Genomic DNA, 26,954 nt, shown 5'->3' with positions numbered 1-26,954 from the left:
GTTGTCTTTAATTTTCACCATGTGTGTTACAGAAGTTATTCAGTTTGCAATGCCAATAAAAAAAATAAATAAATCCGAGAATGACATAAATCTGGGTGAAGATTGAGCACCAGCAAAATGAAACACACTTGATGCAATTCTGATAAATCAATCTAGTTAAAAGTAGAATTTATCTCATACCATTTTACAGTTTGTACTCCCACTCAGAATCACAAAGTGTTGTCATTAATTGTCAAGATAATCACACAAAAATTGTTTTCCGAACTGAATACCTAATCTTGCCTTGGTAAATCTATCTGGCAAATGCCCAATGTTACACCACTACAGATACTGTCAAGCATCTTCAATGCGTCAAGTAAATTCTGGGCTATTTTAAATCTCCATTCCACTTTAATAATACTTGTGATAAAAAGAATTGGGGATAAAATTCTTCCAAGCGTAATTTCCAAAAATGGAAAGTTTTTGCTACATGAACAATTTGCTGAGTTCTAAAATGGTACGTTACTCCAACATAGTCTTAAATGAACTGACTGCATCAACAAGATGACAAGAGTTATAATCTACTCCAGACGATTAATTTACCTTTTAGCAAGTCACATAAGGATGTCACTTCTATTCCAGAGCAATTGCCACAAAAAGAAGCAGCTGATCCAATGTTAAATCAATGTTAGTTTCTTACATTTAATCTCACCTTGAACTGAATTTTGTCTGCATCATGTACTAAATTAACTCTATTGCTTGCTCCAACACATTCAAAGATCCAACTTAGTCACTGAGGATGTCTATGTTACTTACAGAATTATTAAGCTTTAGAGAGACTGATAACCAATTATATCTGTGAAATGTTTGAAAAACAAAGATTAGTTGTTAAAAATTTACCAAAATCTACATCAAATTAATACTGTGCCAAACACTTCAATTGATTTTACTGTTTGGTGGTGTCACTAGTGCCTTTTACAAGGCTAAACATTCCAAGGCACTTACCTTAAAAGTGTTTAATAGAAACAACTAAAGATAGGTCAAAAGACACGGGCTTGCAGAAGAAGCCTTTTGAAAGCTAAGAGTGATGAAACAAGGTAAAATTATTCTGGGAGGGAGCTCCAGAGATAGGTGAAAGCTCTGACATTAACAGCAGATTGAAAAGATGGAGAATGCAGAAATTGAAGTCCAATGGTGACTGTGAGCTCAAAGACACCGGAGAATGCAACAGCAGAGTGAGGCCACAGAGTGATTTGTAGACAATGTCAATGATTTTCAGTCATTATCTCGGTAGAAGCAGATTATGGTGGTTGAGCTGGATATGCTGAGGTACAGAATACAGACAGTCAAATTGTGGATGATTTGGCGTGTGTCTCTAGGAAAGAGATTAATGTAATATTAGTCTGGAGGTGACAGCACTATAGATGATAGGTTCAGGGGCAGTTTGAACAAGGGTGGGAGAATTTGAGGTACATCACAGAGATTAAACAGGAGGTGACAGATTGGATGTGCCAATCAAAGCTCAACTCATTATTGAACAAGACAACAAGATTGTGTGCTAGAGAACAAAAGTAGCTGCTGAAAAGGAACACACAACTAGAGACAACTGTGCAAACTTTCTGATATGAGCCAAACAGGATATGTTATCAATCTTTGGTTGGAGACTTTCTGGTTCTTGGTTTTGGTTAGACAGTCAAGCATCAAAACTGTAATCATAGATTGGAAGGTGGTAAAAGAATGCTTGGTGGTTTGACATGCTGATCATGAAGCAGTAGTAGGCCAAGTTACTACTTTACAGAAGAGCAATAGTAGAGATTGCAACAAATGTTTCCTAGAAATCCTGTGTCTGTTATAAATGACAATGCATTCGAGGTGACGTACATCTGATGATTTAAATAACAAAACATTTTTAAAAATTCTTGCCTAACTCACAACTACTAAAATTAGTAGTAACTTTACTAAAAAAAAATTAGTTGCTGTGAACTGTGGAAATGCCATGAGTTATGTTTGCATAAAACATTATATATGAATCATGCAACAGAATCATAATATAATCAAGATTATGTTACCACACAGTAACAAATTATACAGTAAAACAGGATTTTACTTGAAATAAAATGATGCAACCACAGGAACCAAGCATTGTTTACCATCAATGCACAAACAAATAATAATTTGCACAGTGTCAAGTATCATTTGAAGCCATGATATTTTTCTTTCTTTGTGATGCTCTCCTATGTCACATATCAATTTAAAGTGATTGTATCCTTCTTTCAAAAACTAAAATGGCATGGGTGAAAATACTAAACATAAGTTAACTAAAATGACATGGAAAGTAGATGCTTCCAACAACCTCATGCATCCTTGTGTAGTGACAACATAATGTCACATAATGCACTACTGTGGGATAACAAGTTGGTGCCAATTCTGACATTATTAAAACATAGATATGAAAAAGAGGATGTGTCTTTAAAGCAAGTCTTTTTGTTTTAACGCAATTCTACTTGCCCATTTCAATATATAATGTCCAGCAGTTCTTGGAAATAACACAGCAATTGTACTGCTGGAAAAAATTACCTGCAGCCTTTGCATTAATTGACACTACATGTAGCCACGGGTGGCTAAATATAAAAACAAAAATAGTAAAACAAAAACAACTTGGGTTATGCAGATGCATTCTGATCCACAGCTGTGTTCTCTACAGACCAAGCACACATTAATGTCAGTGTTTGAGCAAGGTGGCTCCTGAGCTGCTGGAAATGTGGAAATGTGCTGCAAAAAATGCTACAGGATACAAGTTTAGATATTTAGCCCGCTGTTTCACATAATTTACTACTACTGAGGCAGCTAACAATTGCAGAACCTTTCTTAAGACTATACCAGTTGGACAAAGTCAAAGAATGCAATGGACAGGGTCAGATGGCCTATTAGTAAAGCAGTCTTACCTTATCTAATTGAGAATGTTTCTCTACGCTTTTCCAAAAACAGTCCTTCAAGCCAATTACCTATTCCAAAAGTGATTTTTTCCCATTTCCCCATTGCAGCCATCTACTGCCTTCATAAAAAGTACTTTTGAATGTCAACTGCCAGTGCAAAGTAGGAATCTACTAATAAGTGCTAGCCTTCTTGCGTCTCAACCAGCGATTGTGGTTTCAGAGAGTCGAGTAAAAAAATCCAGGCTAATCCAGGCATCCAATATAATTATGAGGGAGTACTGCACTGTCACAGGTGTTGAATTTTGGATGAGCCATTAAGCCAGGGCCACTTCTATTCTCACAGGTGGGTGTAAAAGATCCCATGGCATTATTTCAAAGAACAGAAAAAAAAGTATCATAGTTGATTGTTATATATCAATAACATCACTAAAAACAGATTACCTGGTAGTATCATAGTGTTATTGATGAGAGTTTGTTGTTCACAAACTGGCTACAAATAAATATTCCAACTGTGACTACAATTCAACAGTAAAGTACTTTATAATTGCAATCATGATGAAGTGCGCAAGTATAAATGCAGGATATTTATATGGGCTAAACAATCCAGTAAAAATCTACAATGAGATCTGATCAGGCTGTGGAACAAACAAAGACTCTCATATCTGTATCCATCTGCATTCCACCACCCCCACCTCCCATCAATTGGTGCACTGGAAATGGCCCAAGAGGAAGAAAGGAGAACAGAAAATCAGCACACAACCAGCAACACACTTGAAGTCAAACGCAAACTTGTAAGCTAGTTTCAAGACACATTTATTCTGTACAAAATTAGCCAAATTTAGCATAGCATGCAGATATTTTGGCTAGTCACCAACAAAATCAGAAATTGCTAGAAAAACTCAGCTGAACTGGCATCATCTATGGAGAGAAAGGCCCAGAGTTAATGTTTTGGGTCCAGTGACCCTTTTTAGAACTGACTGTAGCTCGGAAAAAGTTGGTATATATGAAGATTAGTTAGGGAGGGGGTGTGGGGAGAGTACACCATGGCGGAGATGAAGCCCAGCGAGAGAGAGACACAGATGGGCAAACAAAAGAATGGGTATAGGTCAGCCTGGCAAAATGAATAGCTGCTAATGGGGACCATTAGAGATTGGTAATGGTTGTTTGTGGTAACAAACCATGTGATGGCAAGGTCTGGTGTGTGGGGTTTGGGCTAAGGATATGGTAAAAAAGTGGTCAGGCCCTAAAATTATTGAACTCAATACTGAGTTCAGGTGGCTGCAGAGTATCCAAGAGGAAAATGAGGTGTTGTTCTTCCAGCTTGCGCTGAACTTCACCGGAGCACTGTCGCAGTTGGCTAGTCAGTGTTTGGATGGCCAATGATGTAATTGTAGTTCCGAAAATTTACAATTGCCTTGCATTAAAAATTGTGTTACCTACATTTAAATGATACACATTCAAAGACAAATTCCTTTTTCACCAATGTTTCCTCATTTAAACTACATATTAATACACCAGAAATAGTGTGATTCCACAAATATTTGTCTGAATATAAGTCACTGAACAATGCAATTTCAATGCAAGATCACAGAATCCCAACAGTATGGAAACAGGCTCTTCAGTCCAACAAGTCCACACTGACTCTCAGAGCATCCCACCCAGACCCACTCCCCCATAACCCACCTAATCTACACATCCCTGAACACAATAAGCAATTTAGCACAGCCAATCCACCTAGCCTGCACATCTTTGGACTGTGGGAGGAAACCGGAGCACCTGGAGGAAACTCACGCAGACACGAGGAGAATGTGCAAACACCACACAGACAGTCACCTGAGGGTGGAATCGAACCCGGGTTCCTGGCGCTGTGAGGCAGCAGTGCTAACCACTGAGCCACCATGCCACCTCTTATTAAGGTAATTTTTGAACTTCTAAAACCTATATATAAAAATTAATATTAGGCATTGTAACCAAGGCTAAACAGGAACAATATTACTGAGGTTACAATTAATGCTGGATGTTAGAATGTTTAATACTGTTGAAACATAAGAAACAGCTTAACTTAATTTTGTTATTACAAAAAATCTCAAAACAACCAAACACAATATTTGAAGCCTCATTGGTTAATAAGTAACCATTGGAATCATTATAAAATTTTCTCCAAAGCATAAATATTTTGAAATGCTGCCCAGTTAATTCTCAGAATTGCACATTAGACCCTATTAAAGCTTTACTGGGCGCAGTTAAGAAAAGCAACAGCAACAAGACATAACCAAGTTAGTTAATTTAGCTGATAAAAGTTTAAATGAAAACTTTGTTTTTTTGTATAAATTTGAAGAAAATGGTCCAGAAAATAGGCTCTGTCCTTCAAAAAAAAACTGCTTCCAAAAATATAGATACTGGATATCCCTTAAGAATTTTAGTTACAAGATTCATTGTGGGAATTTTGACTAGGTTTCTGAAACTAAATAGTCTCCGGTTTTAAAAAGTATAATGAAACAAGGACATCATTCAAAATATAAAGGGGTAACTCAGGAGCATAAGAGCAACATGATGCAAGCACATAATATATTGCAACCATCAGAGGTAACGGCACAAGTTAATTTTCACTATCATGGAGTAAATATGAGTACCTTCTTCAGGCAAAGGACCATCAGACCAATCAGCCTGCAATTAAAATCTCTCAAAACTAATCTCTACCTTTTCAAAAATTAGAAAACCTTTCAGATGCAAGAGACTTGCTTATTTCAAAGTGAGGTTATACTGAAGAAATTCTGTTTCAATTGCCTTTAATAACCTTTATGTGTGACGTACAAGTCATGATTGAGGATTTCTGAATACATGCAGCTGAAAGAAATGTCTTTCTGGAAATCCCTTTGTAAGCTTTTAAAAGGGCTGCAGATGATATGATGATGTACTGCTGCATGCTTTTCATCACGTAATGGCATACTTTTCCAAAAAATTACATGTCATACTTGACTTTTTTTTTGTACAGACATGTCATTAACTTCAAAATGGTTAAAACGACAATGCTTCTGCTCCATGCAACAGATTCAAAAGTCACCAAGATACAGAGAAAGGCTATTTTATTGGTAATTACATGAAAGAAAATGAACAAGAAAGGCATTTTGCAAAGGTTAGATCATTAAGAATTTGTTTATATTTGTCAGTGATCAATATCATAAGGTTTCACCAACGGTGTATTAGAAACAATACTAGAGAGTATGGGTTCCTATCCAAAATGTTCCAGCATCACAGTTTTCAAAGATTTTGGTCTTTAAATCACAATGTAATAGCTATTCTGACAGATGTGTAACCACGTAAACCTGAAAATGTTTGGGTGTAGATTTCGGCTTTGACTATCTGGACAGCAAACTGGGAGAATCGACCATCGACTCAGTGATTTCAGTACAACAGAAATCAGATAGCAATGATGGTCAATCTGCTCTTTTGGATTAATATTCAGGTGGCAAAGATTATTTAAAAATACTTGCTGCTGTCAAATGTAAAATATAGAACAGTACAGCACAGAAATAGGTCTTTCAGCCTACAATGTCTGTGACAACCATGACACTATTGTAAACTAATCCCATCTGCCTACACATGGCTCACATCCTCGTTTTCCTACCTGTTCAGGAGTCTGTTTAAAGGCCACTTAAACACTGCTATTGTACCTACTTCTCCCACTTGCACTCACAGTGTGTTCCAGGTACCTACCACTCTCTGAGAAAAACTTGTCTTGCACAACTCCTCTAACCTTTCCTCTCTCACCTTAAATCTATGCTCCTGAGTAGTTGACATTTCAACCCTAAGGAAATTATTCTGACCAGCTGCCCTATCCATATCTCTCATAATTTTATGTACTTCTATCGGGTCACCTCTCAGCCTCCGATGCTCTAGCATCCAAGTTTGTCCAACCTCTGCTTATAGCGAATACATTCCAATCCAGGCAATATCCTGTAAACCTCTTTTGCACCCTCTCCAAAGTCTCTGCATCCTTCCAACAGTTGGCAACCAAAACTGCACACGATAATCCAAATGTAGCATAACTAAAGTCTTATACAGTTGTGACATGACTTGGCAACTTTTATACTCAATGCCCTGACCAATGGAGGTAAGCATGCCATACACATTCTTTACCACCTTATCCACTTGTATTACCACTTTCTTGGAGCTATGGTCTTACATCCCGAGATCAATGCTCCTGAGGGTTCTGCCATTTACTCTAGACACTGGTCTTGCATTTGACCTCCGAAAATGCATCACATCACATTTGATCAGATTAAACTCCATTTGCCATTTTTCCACCCAACTTTCCAACTGATCTATATCCAGCTGTATCCTTTGCCAACCATTCTCACTATCTGCTCAAGAAATTTGGCATGTCCATGAGGACCCTTAACAACTTTTACAGATGGACCATTGAAAGCATGCTGTCCAGATGCAAAACAGCTTGGTGTGGCAACTGCTCTACCCAGGACCACAAGAACCTACGGAAGGTTGTGTGGACAGCCCAGACCAACACGGAAACCAACCTTCCATCCAAGGACTCCATTTACACAGCTCATTGCCACAGAAAGGCTGCCAACATAATCAAAGACCCATCACACCCCTCTTCCATCAGGCAGAAGATACAGATGCTTGAACACATGCACCAGCAGTTCAGGAAAAGCTTCTTCCCTGCCATTATTAGACTGATGAATGGACTGTCTAAGTTCAAATAATGCTGATCTTGCTTATGTTGATCTCACCTAGTGCACACCCTGTGCAACATAATCTGCATGCCTCTAAGTTTTTTTTTTCACTCTATGATCTTGCTTACTATGATCTGCCTGTACTGCTCATAAACAAAGCTTTTCTATGTACTTTTCTACATGTGACGATAAACCAATCTATCCAGAACTCCTCCAATTTTTGTATCATCTGCAAATTACAAATCAGACCTGCTAAATTTTCATCCAAATCATATATATTACAAACAAGAGGTCCCAGAACACCACCTCCAGTCAGAAAAAGACCCTACGACAACTGCCTTCTATGACAAAGCACACTTTGTATCCAACTTACCAAGGATCCTAGCTCATCAAAAAACTTGTTTTTTATTATTGTCTAATCTTAAATAATATTTCTTTAGGTGCCCATTCAACAAACATTCTTGTGGTGCCAAAGCTGCATAGCCTGCACAGAATCTTGTATTGGTACCATATGCTTCAAAGTTCCTGCACTTAAAATACCATGTTTTCACAGCTTACTTTCACTACCAATCACCAGGTGCCCAAACCATGCATCTTTTTCCAACACCTAATGTAACAAAATGTATGGTTCTTACTCACTGGAATCCAAACCACTAAAAGGGCATTAGTTTTTCAAAAAATATATTTTATAGTGAATTTTCATACATCTCAAAGGCTTTTTTTGGCTGGGAAATTAAACACATTTCTATTGTTTGGAAGCCAGTATGGCAGTAAGCACAAGGTGGTCAATTGTATTGTTTTTAGATATTTATCCCCGGAAGCTCTTTTTACATTTGGCCCCAGGAAAATGAATTTTCATTCCATCAGTCGTAGATCTTAGATAACAAGGAGAGTATGTCAGCCAATTGTACCATCAGATACTTGATAACTACAAATAGACTGATCTCACTGAAACTAAAGGAAAACCAGGGGCATATTCTAAAAAGATCCAATTTTCTAACATTGTTCCAGTAAACTCTTGAAATTGGATTATAATTTGGATGGGATTAAAATAGGCTAGCCAGCAAAGCCAAAGCATGCAAGTTAAAAAGGAAAGCAGCACCATGGATACAAATTCAGCTAAGTGACAGGAAGCAGTTGCTTTTAGCCTAGAGGAATATCTACTGTGGGGCTACACAGGATTAGTACTTGAACTGCTTTTCTTGATATTCTCTAATCACCTGGATTTGGGAGTATAGGATACAATTACAAAATTAGGAGATGGCATAAAATTAGGGAGCATTATAAATAGATAGACTTCAAGGAGACATAGACAAGCAGGTGGAATGAATGGACACACAGCAGATGAAATGTAAAGTGACATGTTTTGTTAGGAAGAACGGGGAGAGACAATGCGAAGGATAGCTTTCTAATGAATAGGAACAGAGAAACATAGAAATGCATGTGCACATTGAAGTTGGCAGGGAAGTTTAAAAAAAAAATCAGCTAAAACTGCATGTAGGATCTTGGACTTCATAAATGTAGTCACAGGATACGAAAACGTCATCTGGATGGGAGGCAAACGGAATGAAGAAATTTCAAGTTTCTACACTTTAGATGGATCATTAATAACTAGAAAGATAAATTTTATACTGTTAGTATTTGAAGCCTGGACATCCAAAAAATGAAAATTAAACCTTCTAGAACTCAGTTAACTAATTAGACACAAGTGCCAGGCAATTTTTATTGCTGAGAAAACTGGTTTTAAATCTCCAAGATATCTAAATTCGTCATTGTTCTACGTCATTGCACACAAATTCTATTGATTGTGCAAAGTGCGCTCAGAAACCTATCTACCAATAATAATTAAATCATCCATGCACTGCTCATAGAATCATACAATCCCTGCAACCATTCGGCCTATCGAGTCACACTAACCCTCTGAGAAGCATCCCACCCAGACCCACCCCTATCATATCCCCATAGCCCCGCATTTCCCAAGGCTAACCCATCCTGGACACTATTTAGCACGGCCAATCTACCTAACCTGCACACCTCTGGACTGTGGAAGGAAATCAGAGCACCCAGAGGAAACCCACGCAGACACAGTGAAAACATGCAAACTCCACACGAGGACATTACAGAGCAGGCCTCATTTTTATGGAGATGTTTGGAGCTCAAAAATTAATACTGAAATTCTAAAGCAGTTCTGAATGGATGCTGTATTGTTAAAGACGTGGTCTATCGGATGAGACTTTAAGCTAAAAACCCAGCTGCCCTTTCTTGTGGGCCTAAAGAACCTCCGTTTTGAAGAAGAGCAAGACAGTTATCACCAATGTCCTGACTAATATTTATCTCTCAATCTAAAACACCAAGATAGATTATTTAATTGTTATCACATTACTATTGCTTTTTGCTGGCTGCCACATTTTTTCATTACCACAGTACTACATTTCAAAGTACTTAACTGGCTGCAAAGAATTTTGAGATGAGCTATCATTATGAAAGGTGCTATATAAATGCAAATCCAGCTTTCTTTCTCTTTGCAGACATGAGTGCAACATGTCTCCATCCTCAAGCCACTCTTTGTAAACAAGTTCTCCAAGTACTTCATTGAAGTTAACAGACTTTGTATCATGTTTATATCTTATGATCCCTAATTTTGAACTCCCAGCAAGTATGTATATATACCCTGCCAAACAACTTCATAATTTTAAAAACTCTAATCATCACCATAAATAATCTTGATGTCAGTCAGTGCATTGGATAGTTAAGCAGGCAGCAGGATAACATTTTTACAAAGCTGATGGTGCAGGGGTGCAATTCAAGCAGCACCTTTTTGGATTTCTGCCATTACACACTGCATAATGCAGCCCAATTTAATCTATGTGTCACTACGGGGTGGCACAGTGGTTAGAGCTGCTGCCTCTCAGCGTCAGGGACCAAGGTTCAATTCCACCCTCCAGCAAGTGTCTGTGTGGAGTTTGCATGGGCATTTTTCCGAGTGCTCCAGTTTCTTCCCACAGTAATGTCCTCAAACTGACTTTTTGGTTAATTATCCATCATTTATAATTTCTTCTTTGATGAAGTAAATGGGTTTTACAACCTTTGGGGTTTACCGAATGCTTTTAAACTGGCTTATCTCTATGTCCCAAAACAAGACTTCTCTCTGGGCTGCAAGGATCGCAAAGAACATCTCTCCAGTTGTTTAGCTGAGTAAAGTCATCTGCTCATTTATGGTCTCGCCTTTCCAGAAGTTAGTTTCTTAAATCTACATGGCCATTTTCAAGTCACAGCCTGCCAACTTGAAAATATCCCATTTATCCCTACGTTACTTCCTGTCCAATACCTTGTCCTCTATTCATGTTAATATATCACCCGAACTCCATGAGCCCTTATCTTGCACGTTAAGGTTTTGTTGCCCCCTCAAACATCTTTTGGAAATTTACTACATTTACTGGCTCTATTTGTAAGCCAATGCATTATTTACTTTTGTCTTGTATTCATACATTGAATTGTGTGTCTGTTCTTTTCTTTCACATTATTAAATGCAAGTTTCTTGTGGAACAGTCTTATGGACTGAGTTTGTTGCATGGTGCTGGTACGGAACATCAAAGGAGAAGTGACTGAAGAACGGTACTATGTGTTTGAGAACTCGAAGGCAGAATGGGAAATTTGGTCAAGGTACAAACTCGCTAAGAATAGCAACAGCCTGCAAATTTTAAACTATGCTGGAGCTGTGACAGAAAAAGGGACTCTTTTTGTGTGACCCTAAAAGTGCCCCATCACTCCAGCATTGGTGATTGATAAGAGTTTGAGACAACACTCCAAACAACCGCTTGTGTCTATTCCATATGACCAAAAGATATAGGAGCAGAATTAGGCCATTCAGCCCATGGAGTCTGCTCTGCCATTTGATCATGGCTGATAAGTCCTTATTGGTATGGGGATCAAGGGTTACAGGAGAAGGCAGGTGAATAGGATAGAGAAACCTATCTCCAACTTAAATACACTTAATGACTTGGTCTCCATAGCTTTCCGTGGCAATCAGTTCCACAGATTAACTACCTTTGTGCTGAAGAAATTCCTCCTCATCTAGGATCTAGAGGGTCGTCCCATCACTCTGAGGCTGTGCCCTCTGGTCCTGGTCTCACCTACTAGTGGAAACATCTTCTCCATGTCCAATGTATCTAGGCTTCTCAGTATTCTGTAAGTTTCAATCAGATCCCCCCTCATCCTTCTAAATTTCAATGAGTACAGACTTAGAGTCCTCAACCACCCTTCATGTAATAAGACCTTCATCCCTAGAACTATTCTAATAAACTTCCCCTGGACCCTGTGCAATGCCAGCACATCCTTCCCTAGATATGGGGCCCAAAACTTCTCACGATATTCCAAATGCGGTCTCACCAGAGCCTTATAGAGCCCCAGCAGCACATCTCTGCTCTTGTATTCTAGCCATTTTGAAATGAATGCTAACGTATTTGCCTTCCTAACTGACAACTGAACTTGCGTGTTAACCTTAAGAGAAGTGTGAACCAGGACTCCCAAGTCCCTTTGCACTTCAGATTCCGGAAGCCTTTCCCCATTTACAAAATAGTCTACATCTCTTTTCTTCCTACCAAAGTGCATAACATCACATTTTCCCACATTGTATTCTAGCTGTCACTTCTTTGTCCACCCTCCTTGCCTGTCCAAGTCCTTCTGCAGCCACCCTGCTTCCTCAACACTACCTGGTCTTCCATCTATCTTTGTGTCATCTGCAAACTTAGCAACAATGCCCTCAGTTCTTTTGTCCAGATCGGAAGTGCATTAGCCACTGGCTGCCATCCTAAAAAAGACCCTTTTATCCAATTCTCTGCCTTCTACCAGTCAGCCAATCCTCTATCCATGCCAGTACTTTTTCCCCCAATACCATGGGTTTTTAATTAGCAGCCTCCTGTGCAGTACGTTATCAAAGGCCTTTAGAAATTCAAATCGAACATGTCCATTGGCTCTCCTTGTCTAACCTGCTGATTACCTCCTCAAAGAATTCTAACAGATTTGTCAGGCATGATCTCTCCTTGACTAAACCATGTTGACACCACCCTATTTTATCATGAACCTCCAAGTACTCTGCAATCTCATCCTTAATAACAGATTCTAAAATCTAAGCAATGACTGAGGTCAGGCAAACTGGCCTATAGTTTGTCTTCTGCCTCCCTTCTTTCTTCAATCAACATAGCTTTGAAATAGAGTCTAGAGAGAGTACATCTAGCAATAGGTTCAAACAGAACAATTTGAAATCTGCTGGAACCAATCCAGGATCTAGAAAATTTTGGAAAATCATAGCCAGCACATCCATTTTGCCTGCAGTTGTCTCTTTCAGAAGTATGGGATATAGGCCATTGTGTCCTGGAAACTTGTTGGCTTTTAGTTCTTTGAGTTTCTCAAGTACATTTTCTCTAATAATATTGATCATCTTAATTTCCTCACTAGGCCACCCTCTGTTTCTGATATGTAACTTGCATCTTTTACAGTGAAAACAGACATAAATATGTCTGAGCAAGGGTCACTGGAACCAAAATGTTAATTCTGACTTCTCTCTACAAATGCTGCCAGACCTGCTAAGCTTTTCCAGCAATTTCTGCTTTTGTTTCTGACAATATATTTATTCAATGTCTCAACTTTTTCCCCATTTCCCATGATCATTTCTCCTGTCTCTATGCTAAGGGATCAACCTTTACTTGAGATGCTGTTTGTTTTTGCTTGCTTTATAGAAATTTATACAAGCTTTAACAAACCTTTTTTTTTATATTCCTGACTGGTTTAGTTTCTTTTTTCACTCTTTTATCAAGTATATAGTAACTTTTTACTGGCATCTAAAACACCCATATTACAGTACTATTCTTTACAACATTATATAACACAGTGATTAATCACCTTAACAAGGTGTTTGATTTTGCTTTATCCATTTGGGGAAAGAATGCATGCTTTCATTAAAAAATTATATCCTTGACGTAGCTTGTTTCTCTTCATACAATTCTAGCTTGCTAATGCAAAACAAAATGTGGAATGAATTAAAATGGAGTTTGCATAACAGGTAATGGTACGTCATACTGCTGCATTATATATGCCATAACACAAAAGGATATTTATCCCTATGGCCAATTATGGCTATATTTATTACAAAAATACTAGCTTTAGCAGCCAGAAATAATTTCAAGCAGAAAAAGGATTAGTATGAAATTACACCCCAACTATCAGTTTCTCATCACAGCTCCCTTTTTCAGTCCACATCATTTATGTAAATTCACACACCAAATATTTCAAAGCATTTGTACAGAAAAGCAATGCAGAACTTTAGTGAAGATTTCTGCTCTTTTTATATTTGTTGATTTGATACATTTGTAGGAAGAAAAATTAAAAATGAATGTTGTACTTTTTTTAAATCAAATAACAGCAGTAAACATTCCCAGATTCAGTTATGACAGCTAAGCTTTTCCAATTTTTGCATGATTTAAATGATAATATATGATTCTTTCACAATATTAATGCAACTTGAGCTCAAATTTTGAAGAGATTCCTCTCTATTACTACATCATACTTCCTTCTCCAGGTGTTTGTAAATGTTCCAAACAGGATCCATTAATCACGAAACATCATGTGCTGTAGGCTTCTCTCCACTATGAAGTGATTATGGCTGTCAGATTCATTTGAAGTATAACCTTTAAATGGCATCAGAAACAAAAGCTCTTTTCACAATTTTTTCTCAGCTGGATATCAAACTTAGTTATGCACTCAAAATCTCCAAACGTTTACAACCAGGATCCAAGTCCTCATGTCAAAGTGAGTGATTATAGAGAAATGTGAGCCACAACACACAAAATTCAAACACCCTATTCAGAATAAAAATGTATCTAGCATGTACCTTGTCCACCTTACATCTGAACATCAGCTACTGTTGATCTAATATTTGAGTTGGCATTCTTCCAGTTAATTAGTCGAGAACAAGTGCTCTTTCATACCACTGAAATACAACGATTTCTTGGTAAAATACTTCATCTCTGTATGACTCCTTATATTTCTTTATCAATTTCAATGTGAACACAATATGGTTACAATCTCTATCGATGAAATATCTCCTACATTAAGTTCCTTACTGATTTTTAAGTACCCAGAACTAGATCTGTCATTGCATCTTTTCTTGTTGAGTACATTCCCTCCTGACAGTAGAGACTGACCTGGAACACAAATTTCTCCTCGTTACCATAAATAATTGTTTTATCCTAATCTGTCTTTGCTTAACTGGAGCTCCTACAATTAGAATTGAGTTGCATCTGTAATCCTTGCATCTTAAATTATTTTTACTGACTTTTGGTGTGATATATCTATTCAGAATACCACACATTCTTTACCTTTCCTCTATATATTCTTAGGCAAATTTTTATTTGACAGAGTTCAACTCTACTTATTCTTAGTTTCAAGACACCAGTGTCAATGGTTCAGATGCTCAACAACCATCTCCAAAACTGGCAGCAATGCCTTCAACATGTAATCCTTCCAAAACATCATTTTGGGGTATAAGCTGTATTCTTAAGAATACTAAATTTAAAGCCTTTTCTATTATTTTATAAAAAGTGCAAGGCCTATTACAAACTTATATTGTATCTTCAAGGAAAAAGGTTTGTTAACAACTAAAAATGCAATTCAGCTCTTTATCCAAGTGGCTCAAGGGTGCCAATAGTTGAAGTGATCATCAGGGGAGACAGAAAAGACAGGAGGCCACCAGTGCTGAAATATAAGAAATTGCCAGAAAATCATTTATCAGAAGCCTTGGTGAAGGACGTCAGTTGATATTATATGAACTTCTTCATAAATTTTTCAAATTTCTCGTACTAGTAAGCAACCTGAATCCTTGAGGTCTCTCTGTTCGACAACACTACCCAAGGCCCTACTTTCAATTGTAAGAGTCCTGCCCTTGTTTGTTTTAACAAAATGCAACACTTTGCATTTATCCAAATTAAGTCTCATCTGTTACTCAGTCCATTGACCGAACTAACCAAGATCTCTTTGTAACCTTAGATAACCTTCTTCACTGTCCTCTACACCACCAATTTTGGTGTCATCTGCAACTTACTAACCATGCCTTCTACATTCTCATCTAAATTATTTATATAAATGATAAACAACAGTGAACCCATCACCAATCCCTGTGGAACACTGCTGGTCACAGGCCTCCAGGTTGAAAAACAACCCTCCACCACCACTCTTTCTCCTGTCGTTAAGTCAATTTTGTATCCAATTGGCAAGCTCACCCAGAATCCCATGTGATCTAACTTTATTAGTTAATCTACCATGTGGAAACTTGTCAAAGGCTTTATTAAAGTCTAGGTAAATGACGTCTCCTCAGCAGTCTTCTTTGTTACTTCCTCAAAATAAAACTCAATTTTACGATACACTATTTCTCTCATACAAAACCATGCTGACTATCCCTAATCATTCCTTGCCTCTCCAAATGCAATCTTTCAGAATCACTTCCAACAACTTACCCACCACTGAAGTCTGACTCTCAGATCTTTAGTTCCCAGACTTCGCCTTACATTTCTTCTTAAACAAAGGCACAACATTAGCCATCCTCTTGTCCTCCGGCACCTCACCCGTGGCTGTAAATGATACAAATATTATGCAAGAGGCCCCACAATTTCCTCCCTAACTTTCCACAACCTTCTGGGATATGCTAGATAGGTCTTCTTTTTAATCTTTAAAAAAAAACTTTTATTTTTTAAACTGTAGTATACCTAAAAACCACTGTAGCGCAAAGTTGAAACTTCAAATACATTTTCAAAATTGTGGCTACAAAAATCTTGAATTTTTGTTTCTTCCTGACCCTCATACAATTTCCATCCATGGAAAGCTGAAGCCAGCGTACAATTGATATTTTTACATTCCATGGTACTGGATTTATTCCAAACAAGAACAGCATGTACTGGATTTTACATAGTTCTCTCATTTTTTTCATTGATGATTAACTAATCGACCCCATACAAACAAAACTAATAATTATATAACTTTTTTGAAAGTTCTCACTTCGATATGGGTCTTCTCAATGTAACAATAATGTAATACAAACTGTGAACAGCCACATGCCAATCCACATGAACATGAATTTATATTTCACTCTGATTCATCTGAGCCAGCAATGGAGATGTTTAATAAAGAGTCAGCTTCTCAAAAAGTCAGGAAAAGATTCCCAGCAAGGTGGGCTACTCAGTTTATTGGTCATGTCAGTTTCAAGTCTAATTGCTTTTACAAAGGCAATGGTATCACTGTTTACTTTATTAAGGAGACTTTAAATTGTTTTGTAAGGAATAATTAAAGCATCCTATCCGTCTGGAGCTTCCAATTTAGGAACCAAGGGTAAAAGGTCATGCGTTACTTAGACTATAATTGAGATTGGAAATAAAACTGCTTCTCAGAAATCAAATAGTCGACTTTCTCTCAAAGCTGTAATTCAAGACACCACATGAAAGGCCAGATCTGTTCTCTTTTTGCTTTAAATTCAATTCCTATGGTTAGTTTTCAGGTTCCAAGGTAAAGGCACTGCAAGACCAATTTTAGTGTCAGATCTTAGGACTGACCCCCCAAAACCACACGCACTGAACTGGCCATTGGAGGGTATTTTAAACAGATCCAGCAACTCAAGACTGCGCACCAAGAGGCACTGTGGGCCAATAGCAATAACAGAATTGTACTGAAACCCAATCTGTAATCTCATTACAGATACTGATCTATTTTACTATTACCATCAGCTGGGGTATGAACAGTGAATGAACAAAGTTACTGGAAAAGCTCAGCTGGTCTGGCAGCATCTGTGAAGAAAAAAATCAAACTCAACGTTTTGGATCCAGTGACGCTTACTCAGAACTCTTCACAGATGCTGCCAGACCTGCTGAGCTTTACCAGCAACTTCTGTTTTTGTTCCTGATTTACTGCATCCGCAGTCCTTTCAGATTTTATGAAACGTGCATGGTGTCATGCCAAGAGTAACACTTGCATACCCATAAATGAGATCACATCTTGGTGAAGCTACAAACAGCAGAAGCAACATGCACCAAAAGGGCACAGCGCTTGCACAAGCAATCTGGGTCATTGATGGTGGTGGACAATTAAATAACTAACAGGAGAAAGAGATTCCACAAATATACCCGTCCTCAACAATGGGAAAGACCAGCACATCAGTGTAAAAGGTTAAAACTGAAGTAGTTGTATCCATATGCAGCCAGAAATGCCAAGTGGATGATCCATCTCAATCACCTCCTGAGATCCTTAGCATCACAGATGTAAATCTTCAGCCAATTCAATTCACTCAACATGATATCAAGAAACAGCTGAAAGCACTAGATACTGCAAAGGATATGGGCCCTGACACCATTCTAGCAATAGTACTGAAGACACATGCTCCAAATCTAGCCATGCCTCTAGCCAGCTGTTGTAGCAGATCTACAACACTGACATCTTCCCAGTAATGTGGAAAACTGCCAGGTATGTCCTGTTCACAGGAAGTATAACAAGTCCAAGCCAACCAAGCATCACCCTGTCAGTCGACAGTCGACCATCAAAGTGATCAAATGTCGCTGTCAAGTAGGTGTTCCCTCAGTAAGATTCTTCTCATTGAAGTTCAATTTTAGCTCTGCCAGTGCCAGATACCTCCTGACTTATAAACCAGACAATAAAAAAATCTGAAAGAACTACAGATGCTGGAAATCTGAAACAAAAACAGAATCTGCTCAAAAATCTCAACAAGTCTGGTAGCATCTGTCAAGAGAAATCAGAGTTAACTTTTCGGGTCCATCGATGGCATGGACCATGATAGATCAGTGACGACAATGGTTAGCACTGCAGCCTCACAGCACCGGGGACCCAGGTTCAATTCCACCCTTGGTTAACTATCTGTGTGGAGTATGCACATTCTCTCCATTCTGCGTGAGTTTTCTCCGGGTGCTTCAGTTTCCTCCCACAGAGTCCAAAGATGTGCAGGCTAGGTGGATTAGTAACGGGAAAAATGCAGGGTTACAGGGCCAGGGGTAGGGGTGTGGGTATGGGTGGAATGCTCTTCAGAGGTTGGTGTGGACTCGATGGGCCAAAAGACCTGCTTCTACACTGTAGGGATTCTATTACACTTCTTCAATTAACATCCAGGTTTGAGTTAATAAGTGGCAAGTAACATGCATGCCACTCAAGTGCCAGGCAACGATCATTTCAAACAAGAAAGAATTTAACTCTCTCTCTTTGACGTTCAATACCATTATCATTACGGAATTCCCTATTATAACACCATGGTTGATGTTTCCAGTCACGTACAATTTACGTACCATTCACATACAATACTATGGCTAAAAGATTAGGTCAGCAGCTAGGAATTATATGGTAAGTAACTCACCTCTTTTCCATCTACAAGACGCACAGCAGTATTTCACCAAGGCTCCTTTGGCAGTACCTTCCAAATCCATTACTTCAACCACCAAGGACAAAGGCAGAAGATTCACAGGAACACCACCACCTGCAAGTTCTGCTCCAAGACATGCACATTTTGACCTGAAACTATATCATGTTTCTTCACTGTTGCTGAGTCAAATCCCCAGAATTCCATTCCTTACAGCACTATGGGGATACCTACACACCAAGGAGTGCAGGGATTCAAAAAGACAGCTCACCACCACCTTCTCCAGGTCAATTAGGAATGGGCAATAATGGCCCAGCCAACAGTGCCCACATTCCATAACTTTAAAAATTAGGCCTAATGCTGGTAGCGTCTATATCCATGAATAGGAAACAGTTTACTACTCAGGATTTAAAGGTCAGCAGTATCTTGAGAATTCTTTTCAGCAAAAGGAAGGAACTTTCAGAGGCTCTCAGAAAACTTCCACAGTCAAAGTAGTGGGTGCATTTCACTTCTGTGGCAGGACTTCTGAAGCTTTGCTTGACCAAATTCATTTTTCTGCACTGAAGTAGTAATTGTCTTTAAAGGATTTTAGAGACATCCAGTGACATGAAAAGCAATAAATGTAAGGTTTTTGAGAAGGGATGTTCACTTCTGTAGGGATGGTTTCACAATAAAAGTTTGACAAGAGATTTTGGAGAAGATAACCAATTGTATAAATACCAGCAACACTGTTCCAAGAGTGGGGCCGGAATGCCACAAAAACATTTAGTGTTCTCAACATTTTTCATTGTTTCAGTTGTGAGTGATATGATCCATATCTACACAGCAGCCATATCCTAACAGTAACTTGGAAAGATTATTGCATTTTATTATTCAGCAAAGAAACTTTCCCACAGATCTCTTTTGGTTTTCTTCACATTATGAAGCACTGTCCTACCTGCTTCTCTCAAATAATTTATAAATTTGTTTTAGCTATCATATACACAATGATCCACAGATTGATGTTGGCTTATCAACAAAACAAAAACAGCTAAAACTGAAGAGTTTCTTGTCAATGTTATTGATGCTACATCTTGTACTGTTCTTGTTGGAGATTACAATAAGAGATAGAGAAGGAGATCTCTCAAAAATAATCCTGTGAGTCTGTTTAAAGAGATAGCCTAAGAAATTCAGAGCATGGACAATATGAAACAAAAATCAAGGAAGCTGGAGGCCTGGTTCTAGCTGAGAATTTGTGGCCAACTTATCCTTACAGATACATTGCTTCTTCAGATAACCATTCACTCACTGAAATCATATTCGAAATGCAACATCAACTCTTTGCATGCCATTTAGCAAGGTGTTGCCATCAAAGGTACATCCTAACTCTGTGGAATTCTCCAACACAGAAGGCAGTGGAGACCAAAACATTGAATGTTTTCAAGATGGAGCCAAATATATTTCTTAGGATTAAAAGGATAAAGGGTATGGAGAGAAAGCAGGAACAGAGTACTGAGTTGAATGAGCAACCATGATCATATTGAATGGTAAAGCAAGTTCGATGGTCTGAATGGCATACTCCTGCTCCTATTTTCTATATTTCTCCCTTCTTCTACAGAGAGGCCTCTTAACATGAGGAAGAGGTAAAATGACTGACTATGGGATGCAGACTTCAATGAAATAGTTCCAAAGAAGGGTCACTTCGAGTGCAGATGCATCCAGCAGGTGGATCAGAAAGTTGACATGTGGGTTCCAAGAAGCTGACAGGTGTCAGATGCCAGCATCCATGGGCAGAACATGATCAAGACATCTAGAGCACACCCGAGGATGTTGCAGTCAGGGATTCAAGATGGCAGCCTGGAGAAGCAAAAGGCAAGCTGCAGTTGCCAGGTACAGCTCTGACTTCCATGTCAGGAATTCTTAGCACTTGGTTCTCTCATGATCAGTGGTAGAATAGGAAGATGTATATTATTGAGGTGAAATGTGCAGTTAATAAGGCTGATAAAAAGCAATAACTCCTATAAATCAGTAGCCTACCACCGCCTAGCAAGAATTTCCTCTCAACATCCAGAATTTCATTGGCTTGTGTAGCTGCTCACAACTTCAACAACTGATTCGGTGAACATCTCACCCGATTCTACCAGATTTCTCACTATAGTTTATGTGGTTCAGGGTCCTCTAACATTCCACCCTTTGTGTTAAGTGTTCTTTTTGTCTTAAATCCTTCCAGTTGCCTCCTCTGCCAGCCAGACTTTCTCAAAAACTGAAGTCAAAGCCTAAGAGGTATTCTCATTGCGCTGTTGTAACCGGAAAGCGGTTTCTGCTCACATGCAATATCCTAACAAGACCAGCATTTTCTCTTGGCTGTCCAATTCTAATCCAACTTTCTACCCCTCCCCTAAGTTCCAACTCCATGATCTTCTCCAGGCATTTCCGTCTGATATCCAACCAGCATATAAGTAACTAAGAGATAGTAAGAACTGCAGATTCTGCAGTCAGAGATAACACATTGTGGAGCTGGAGGAACACAGCAGGCCAGGCATCATCAGAGGAGCAGGAAAGCTGACGTTTCGGGTCGGGACCCTTCTTCAGAAATGAAAGTAACTAAACTGCTTTAAAACTATTTGCTTAGAGAAATAAAAAGTGAGATATGACTCTTGATATTTAAATGTTATCATTCAACGATGGAAAGAATATTTTCCCACATCTTCCAACATGTGGAGAGGCCTCAGAATCAACTTACACTGCTGATATGGATAGCGACCCTGTAAATCTTCTAATGTGTAAACAGCTATAGTACTTTATAGGAAGCTTAGATTTCTGATTTATTCTACTACTTGCTCCATGACGGTACTCCAATAACAGTGGGAACAGCTGGCCAGAGCCATGGAAGGTCTGGCAGTTTACGTTGATGGCTTTACATTTAGTCTGGTTTATGCATGGATTTACTTAGCGTGTAACTTTAAATAAATCAGGTGGCATGTCAAAGCACTTCAGCATCCCCAGAAACACTGTCAGCTCCCTCACAACATTCACCTGCTCTCTCAGAGGATATTTGATTGCCTTCCATCCTGGTAACATTCACTCTTCTATCACCCAAGGCAATGGTCATTCAGTCACAACAATGCTCACCCCCACCCACAGAGAGCATTCAGATCCTCCGCACATTAATAGGAGCTGTGGTTGCTACTACCAATGCATTCACCAGATGGCCAGGATCACAAGGGTCAGTGGGCCAAAGGTTACCGAGGTTGGAATGCATATTGCAAGAGGTGGGGAAGCAAGGGCAGGAGGACTGCTTTCACTCCAATCTCCTGAAATAAATGGCTGACGAAAAGGAATGCTGATCTACCACCATGATATAGGCTTTTGCCTCCAGCAAGGCATTAGTATCTGATGAAGCAATATTTATATTGCATAAAAGCTCCAGTAACATAAAAATTAGATGTGGACAACGTAGTACTGAAAGGTTCAACGGATCTTTATTACAACCCCAGGCATATGCGTAAATTATAGTCACAAGCGCTTCAACTTCTGGTCTAATATTAAGCTATTCGGCTACACACAGCATGCTTCCATCAGTGTGTCATGCTCCAAGACAGCCCAGTAAGATGGTGACTGAGACTTAACCCTCAAGTCATGTGCTATGTTACAGTGATAATATCATGAAGACATCTGTTAAAGATATACTGCATATTAGTTGTGAGACATAACACAATACACCCCAGGACAATGCTGAAAAATTCAACAGGGTTTGCTTGGCAGCCTTTAGGGGTCATGGAAAGCTGTACCACTCCCATTGAATTGGGTTAGGTCAACTGATTCAATAAATGAGTCTAGTTGACATCGTCAGGCCCTGGCCACCACCCTGGCTACCGTGACATCGTGGATTAAATTCCACTTTAATGTTCCAAAACAACCACTGTAATGCTAAAAGGATAAAGATGTCTTCCTTCTTTTTTGTTGTCTTCTTCAGTTTGCTTTTGCAGTACAGCCTTGAGAAAAAAAAAACTGCCGTATGGTACCGTTCTTCAGAAAAAGGAGTAGATGTTTAAAGTCCCGAATCAGGGGCTGAATTTAGAATGGTTTTCTCCTTAGCAGCCCAAAATTAATACTCCCTCAGCTGTCAGCTTAAGTAGCCCTTCATTTTCATTCCTTAGGTTTGATTTATAGTCAGCAACAGCCAGTGAATAAGGTTATCATCTCAATTAACTATGACACCTGGCTCCTAATGATGGATAAGTGAGGTTTGAATAGCTAGTCATCGCTGGACTTAAACTGCTGCAGAATATTAAATATCATGAAGTCATCCCAAAAGGAGCTTGGGGAAATTCGTATGCTTAGAGCAACTGACACAGTTTCTATATTAATGGTATCAGTTCAAGACTTTCCAACATGGCAGCAACATTAGCCTAGTCTTCTTTAAAATAAACGTGAAGCATGCTAATGGACAGAATGGCAAAAATGTACTGGAATGCAATTACAAGGTTGGCAATTAAATACTAAATGGGGTAAGTTATTCATGTCTCAACAGCTTTTCCTCTTCTCTAAGACTAGGACATACTGAAACAGCCTCAAAAGTACCTGAACAATCTAAAATTTCCAACATAAAAAACACGTAAAACTATCTGCAAGTAAACTGGAAGGAAGATGACAAACTGATACATTGTAACTATGCATCTGAATTAACACCGTTGAAATTATCTTTTGAAATACTGATTGCTGAAACAAGTTACAAGCAAATATTTAGCTTTGAAAACTGCAGTCAGGGAAAATAAACATTCAACAAAAATTAAATTTTACAGTTTTGAACTAATGAACCCAGAGATTATCGTTACGAACCCAGACCAGATCACTAAATTATGTCATGATCTGGTGAGGGACCAGTAACCATTTGAGAGATCCTGGAGACTTCCTAAAGAATAAAGAGATTGAAAACCCCACAGTTTATACAAAATAGCAAATGTAATCAAGACCGATCCAAACAGTTCTTCCAGGCTATGTTAATGATGAGACGTGTCATCAAATCTCATTAAACTTCACAAGGAATCACAAATCTTAACATTTGCTGAATCTTGAATCTCCCTCTCAAAAGCTACTCCATTCTACCTCGACAACTGCTCCCATTCTGGTTGATTCTTTCCTGGGTCTAAGTTCCTCTGGACGGCAAACCTGAACTCCAGTACTCATTAACAGGCATAATGTTAACTCTTCACCATCAGCTAGCTTCACTGCGCCAATTCTGGGTTTTTCCCCATGCTCCAATCTTGCTCAGTTGCAACAAACAAATGCTGCTTGTGAGTTTTTCATCCCCCATTCTCTCAGCTGTAAATATTAACACTCATGGGCTTCTTCCTTGTCCTCGTAGCATTCCCCTTAGACAGTACCAATGATCTTCCCACTTTCTCAGCTCCCCAGGATGTCTTTTGAACCCTAACTCCAACACCTTACTAACTTCCTACAGCCTTTAAACTTCTCTTCAGTGGTCCCTGGATTGTTCGTACGAACAATTAAAAAACTTTCAATAAGCCCCTCCTTCATTACTGGGCAGAATTAAATGCAACTACTCAGTAACATTTTGAAGTTTCAGGGATTTCTGGCTGCTAAGCACACACAAAAAAAAAACTTACAAAGCAGGTTCATCATACTATTAGCAACTGAATAAGGAAATAATGATAATTGGAAAGGATTTATACCAGATGTATGAAAATGACTTGCTTTGTATCCTGAATCAAGATCATTCACTGAATGTGTTATACGAAAGGCTTATGGAACATTTCAACTGTTCAATACGTTTCTGTATAGTACATAGAATAGAAAAACTCATTCCAAATCCCAGCTTGAGCTGTATTCAAATTCTACCAACACTGAATACTGTGAAGGCTATGTTCTTCAACACACTCTGGCTGTAGTGCTAGAGACTTTTGTATTGGAACTAAACACACTCCTGGCCAAGTTCTTCCAGTATAGTCGCACCATTTTTCAACTTCAGCAGTAAAATATCAGTTTTCTTAGTTACATTTGACATATTATTAACCAATTTATCATTAGGCACTGCAATTTCTCATTTGTTAATTGTAGATGCTACAATATAATTCTCCACTCAGGAGAAATAATGCCTCCGCTCTAAATGTTTAAACTTGTGTCTTAAACTCATTATTTAAATTAAAAACAACATTCGATTTACGCATAAGCCATAGTGATAGATTTGAGAAAACTGGTATTTATAGGGGAATTACACGAGCTTTCTCTAAGCAGTTTGCTTCTCCATCGCGTCACTTTCATGCCAGTTCAGTTTAAGAACCATTTTTACAAAGAAAAATCACCATTTGATTTCATTCATCTATGTATACGCTAAATACGTAACGCTCTAATGCATCTTACCTGCAAGTTACTGAGATATTAACTCATTCAGTTTAGTATCAGGCAACAGATTACAATTTGAGAGTTCTAACTCGAGAATGACACACTGAACAAAATTTTAGCTTTCAAAAATAATGTTTGTTTGGTGTGCAACAACTCACCCACCTTTCTATCAAGGTCCCACACAACAGCCTGATTACTTTTTGCATGTTCTCAGTGCAGAGCCAGCTCCAGTGATCTTTCATCAGTAAACAGAGGAGATCCAGTGCTACATCTGCCAAAGCTGTTTCAGAACCTTTTGTTTCAAAAGGAAAGGAAAGCAAATGAACATTTTATGGTTACCACAAATAAAGAGCACCTGAAATAAGGGTTCAAAATCAGGGAAAATGAGAACCAAATCAGCTTTATATTTCACATCCTCTGACTAAAAGGAAAATGTATTGTTTTTGCAGTTTATTTACTATTAAGGACGGTATGTACAATAAGGAACATGGCTGCATTTGAGAAAACAGCTCACGAGTGATAAGCTTCAAGACTTTTAAAGCATTTAAGATCTGCAACAAATTCTGGCTTTGCAGTTGCTGTCTATCTTGCAAGAATTATTTGTTAAAATGGTATTTCACAAAGGGCAAATTAGGTACTAAGCAGGCATTGGGGAGGTGGCCAAATATATTACGAAACAATTAACTATTATAGGATTGCTGAACATTAAAGGAGAACATGACAATACTGAACAATTGAGAAAAAGGGCACAACAGCTGATAAGTTGAGGTGCACAGCTGGCAGGGTATTCTCAAATGAGACCGGGAGAATCAGAAAGATAGATCAGATGACTAACATGGGTTAGGCTATAGGCTACGATGTTTGTATCAGGTAAAGTTCAGGAGATCAGTGTGTCAGGCTTATGAGAAAACAGAAACTGCAAGAGGAGCACATGATGATTTCTACAAGATAAAGCCAAAAGGGGAGAATAACAGGCAATGTTGTAGAAGACGAAACTAAGGAAGCTGGTGACACGCCTAGCCTAACTTTTGATTTTGACACAAACCCAGCTCACAATTACTTCCCCCCCTCAGTGGTCGAGAACGCCCTCAACCACATCTCCCGCAACTCGTCCCTCACACCCCGTCCACGCAATAAGAACCAAAAAAGAATCCCCCTCGTCCTCACGTACCACTCCACCAACCTCCAGATCCAACGCATCATCCTCTGACACTTCCGCCATCTGCAATCCAACCCCACCACCAAAGACATCTTTCCCTCCCCACCCTTATCTGCTTTCCGGAGGGAGCACTCTCTCCGTGACTCCTTTGTCCGCTCCACACTCCCCTCCGGCTCCACCACATCCGGCACTTTTCCCTGCAACCGCAGGAAGTGCTACACCCGCCCCCATACCTCCTCCCTCACCCCCATCCCAGGCCCCAAGAAGACTTTCCACATCAAGCAGATGTTCACCTGCACATCTGCCAATGTGGTATACTGCATCCGCTGTACCCGGTGTGGCTTCCTCTACATCGGGGAAACCAAGTGGAGACTCAGGGACTGCTTTGCAAGAACACCTACGCTCGGTTCGCAATAAACAACTGCACCTCCCAGTCG

The 26,954-nt window shown here is 38.9% G+C and overlaps 1 protein-coding gene across 2 annotated transcripts in view; it reads right to left on the bottom strand.

Moving 5' to 3' along the window:
* Positions 1 to 26,954, bottom strand: part of snx19b (sorting nexin 19b) — a 164,515-nt gene that overhangs the window by 103,004 nt on the left and 34,557 nt on the right. The window contains exons 8-9 of one of the 2 annotated variants that reach the window (XM_048615694.1): positions 25,521 to 25,650; positions 16,165 to 16,233 (exon numbers count right to left, since the gene is read on the bottom strand). In XM_048615694.1, coding sequence (XP_048471651.1) covers positions 16,224 to 16,233; positions 25,521 to 25,650 — 140 coding nt within the window. In that variant the 3' untranslated portion in view covers positions 16,165 to 16,223. Of the gene's footprint in view, positions 1 to 16,164; positions 16,234 to 25,520; positions 25,651 to 26,954 lie in introns of those variants that run through there. The other variant, XM_020527299.2, reaches the window with a different exon arrangement.

The sequence above is a fragment of the Rhincodon typus genome, chromosome 32 (assembly GCF_021869965.1).
Source record: "Rhincodon typus isolate 14 chromosome 32, sRhiTyp1.1, whole genome shotgun sequence".
Taxonomy (NCBI): Eukaryota; Metazoa; Chordata; class Chondrichthyes; order Orectolobiformes; family Rhincodontidae; genus Rhincodon; species Rhincodon typus.
Note: the sequence above shows the minus strand (reverse complement) of the source record. Positions and strands in the feature narration are given on the sequence as shown.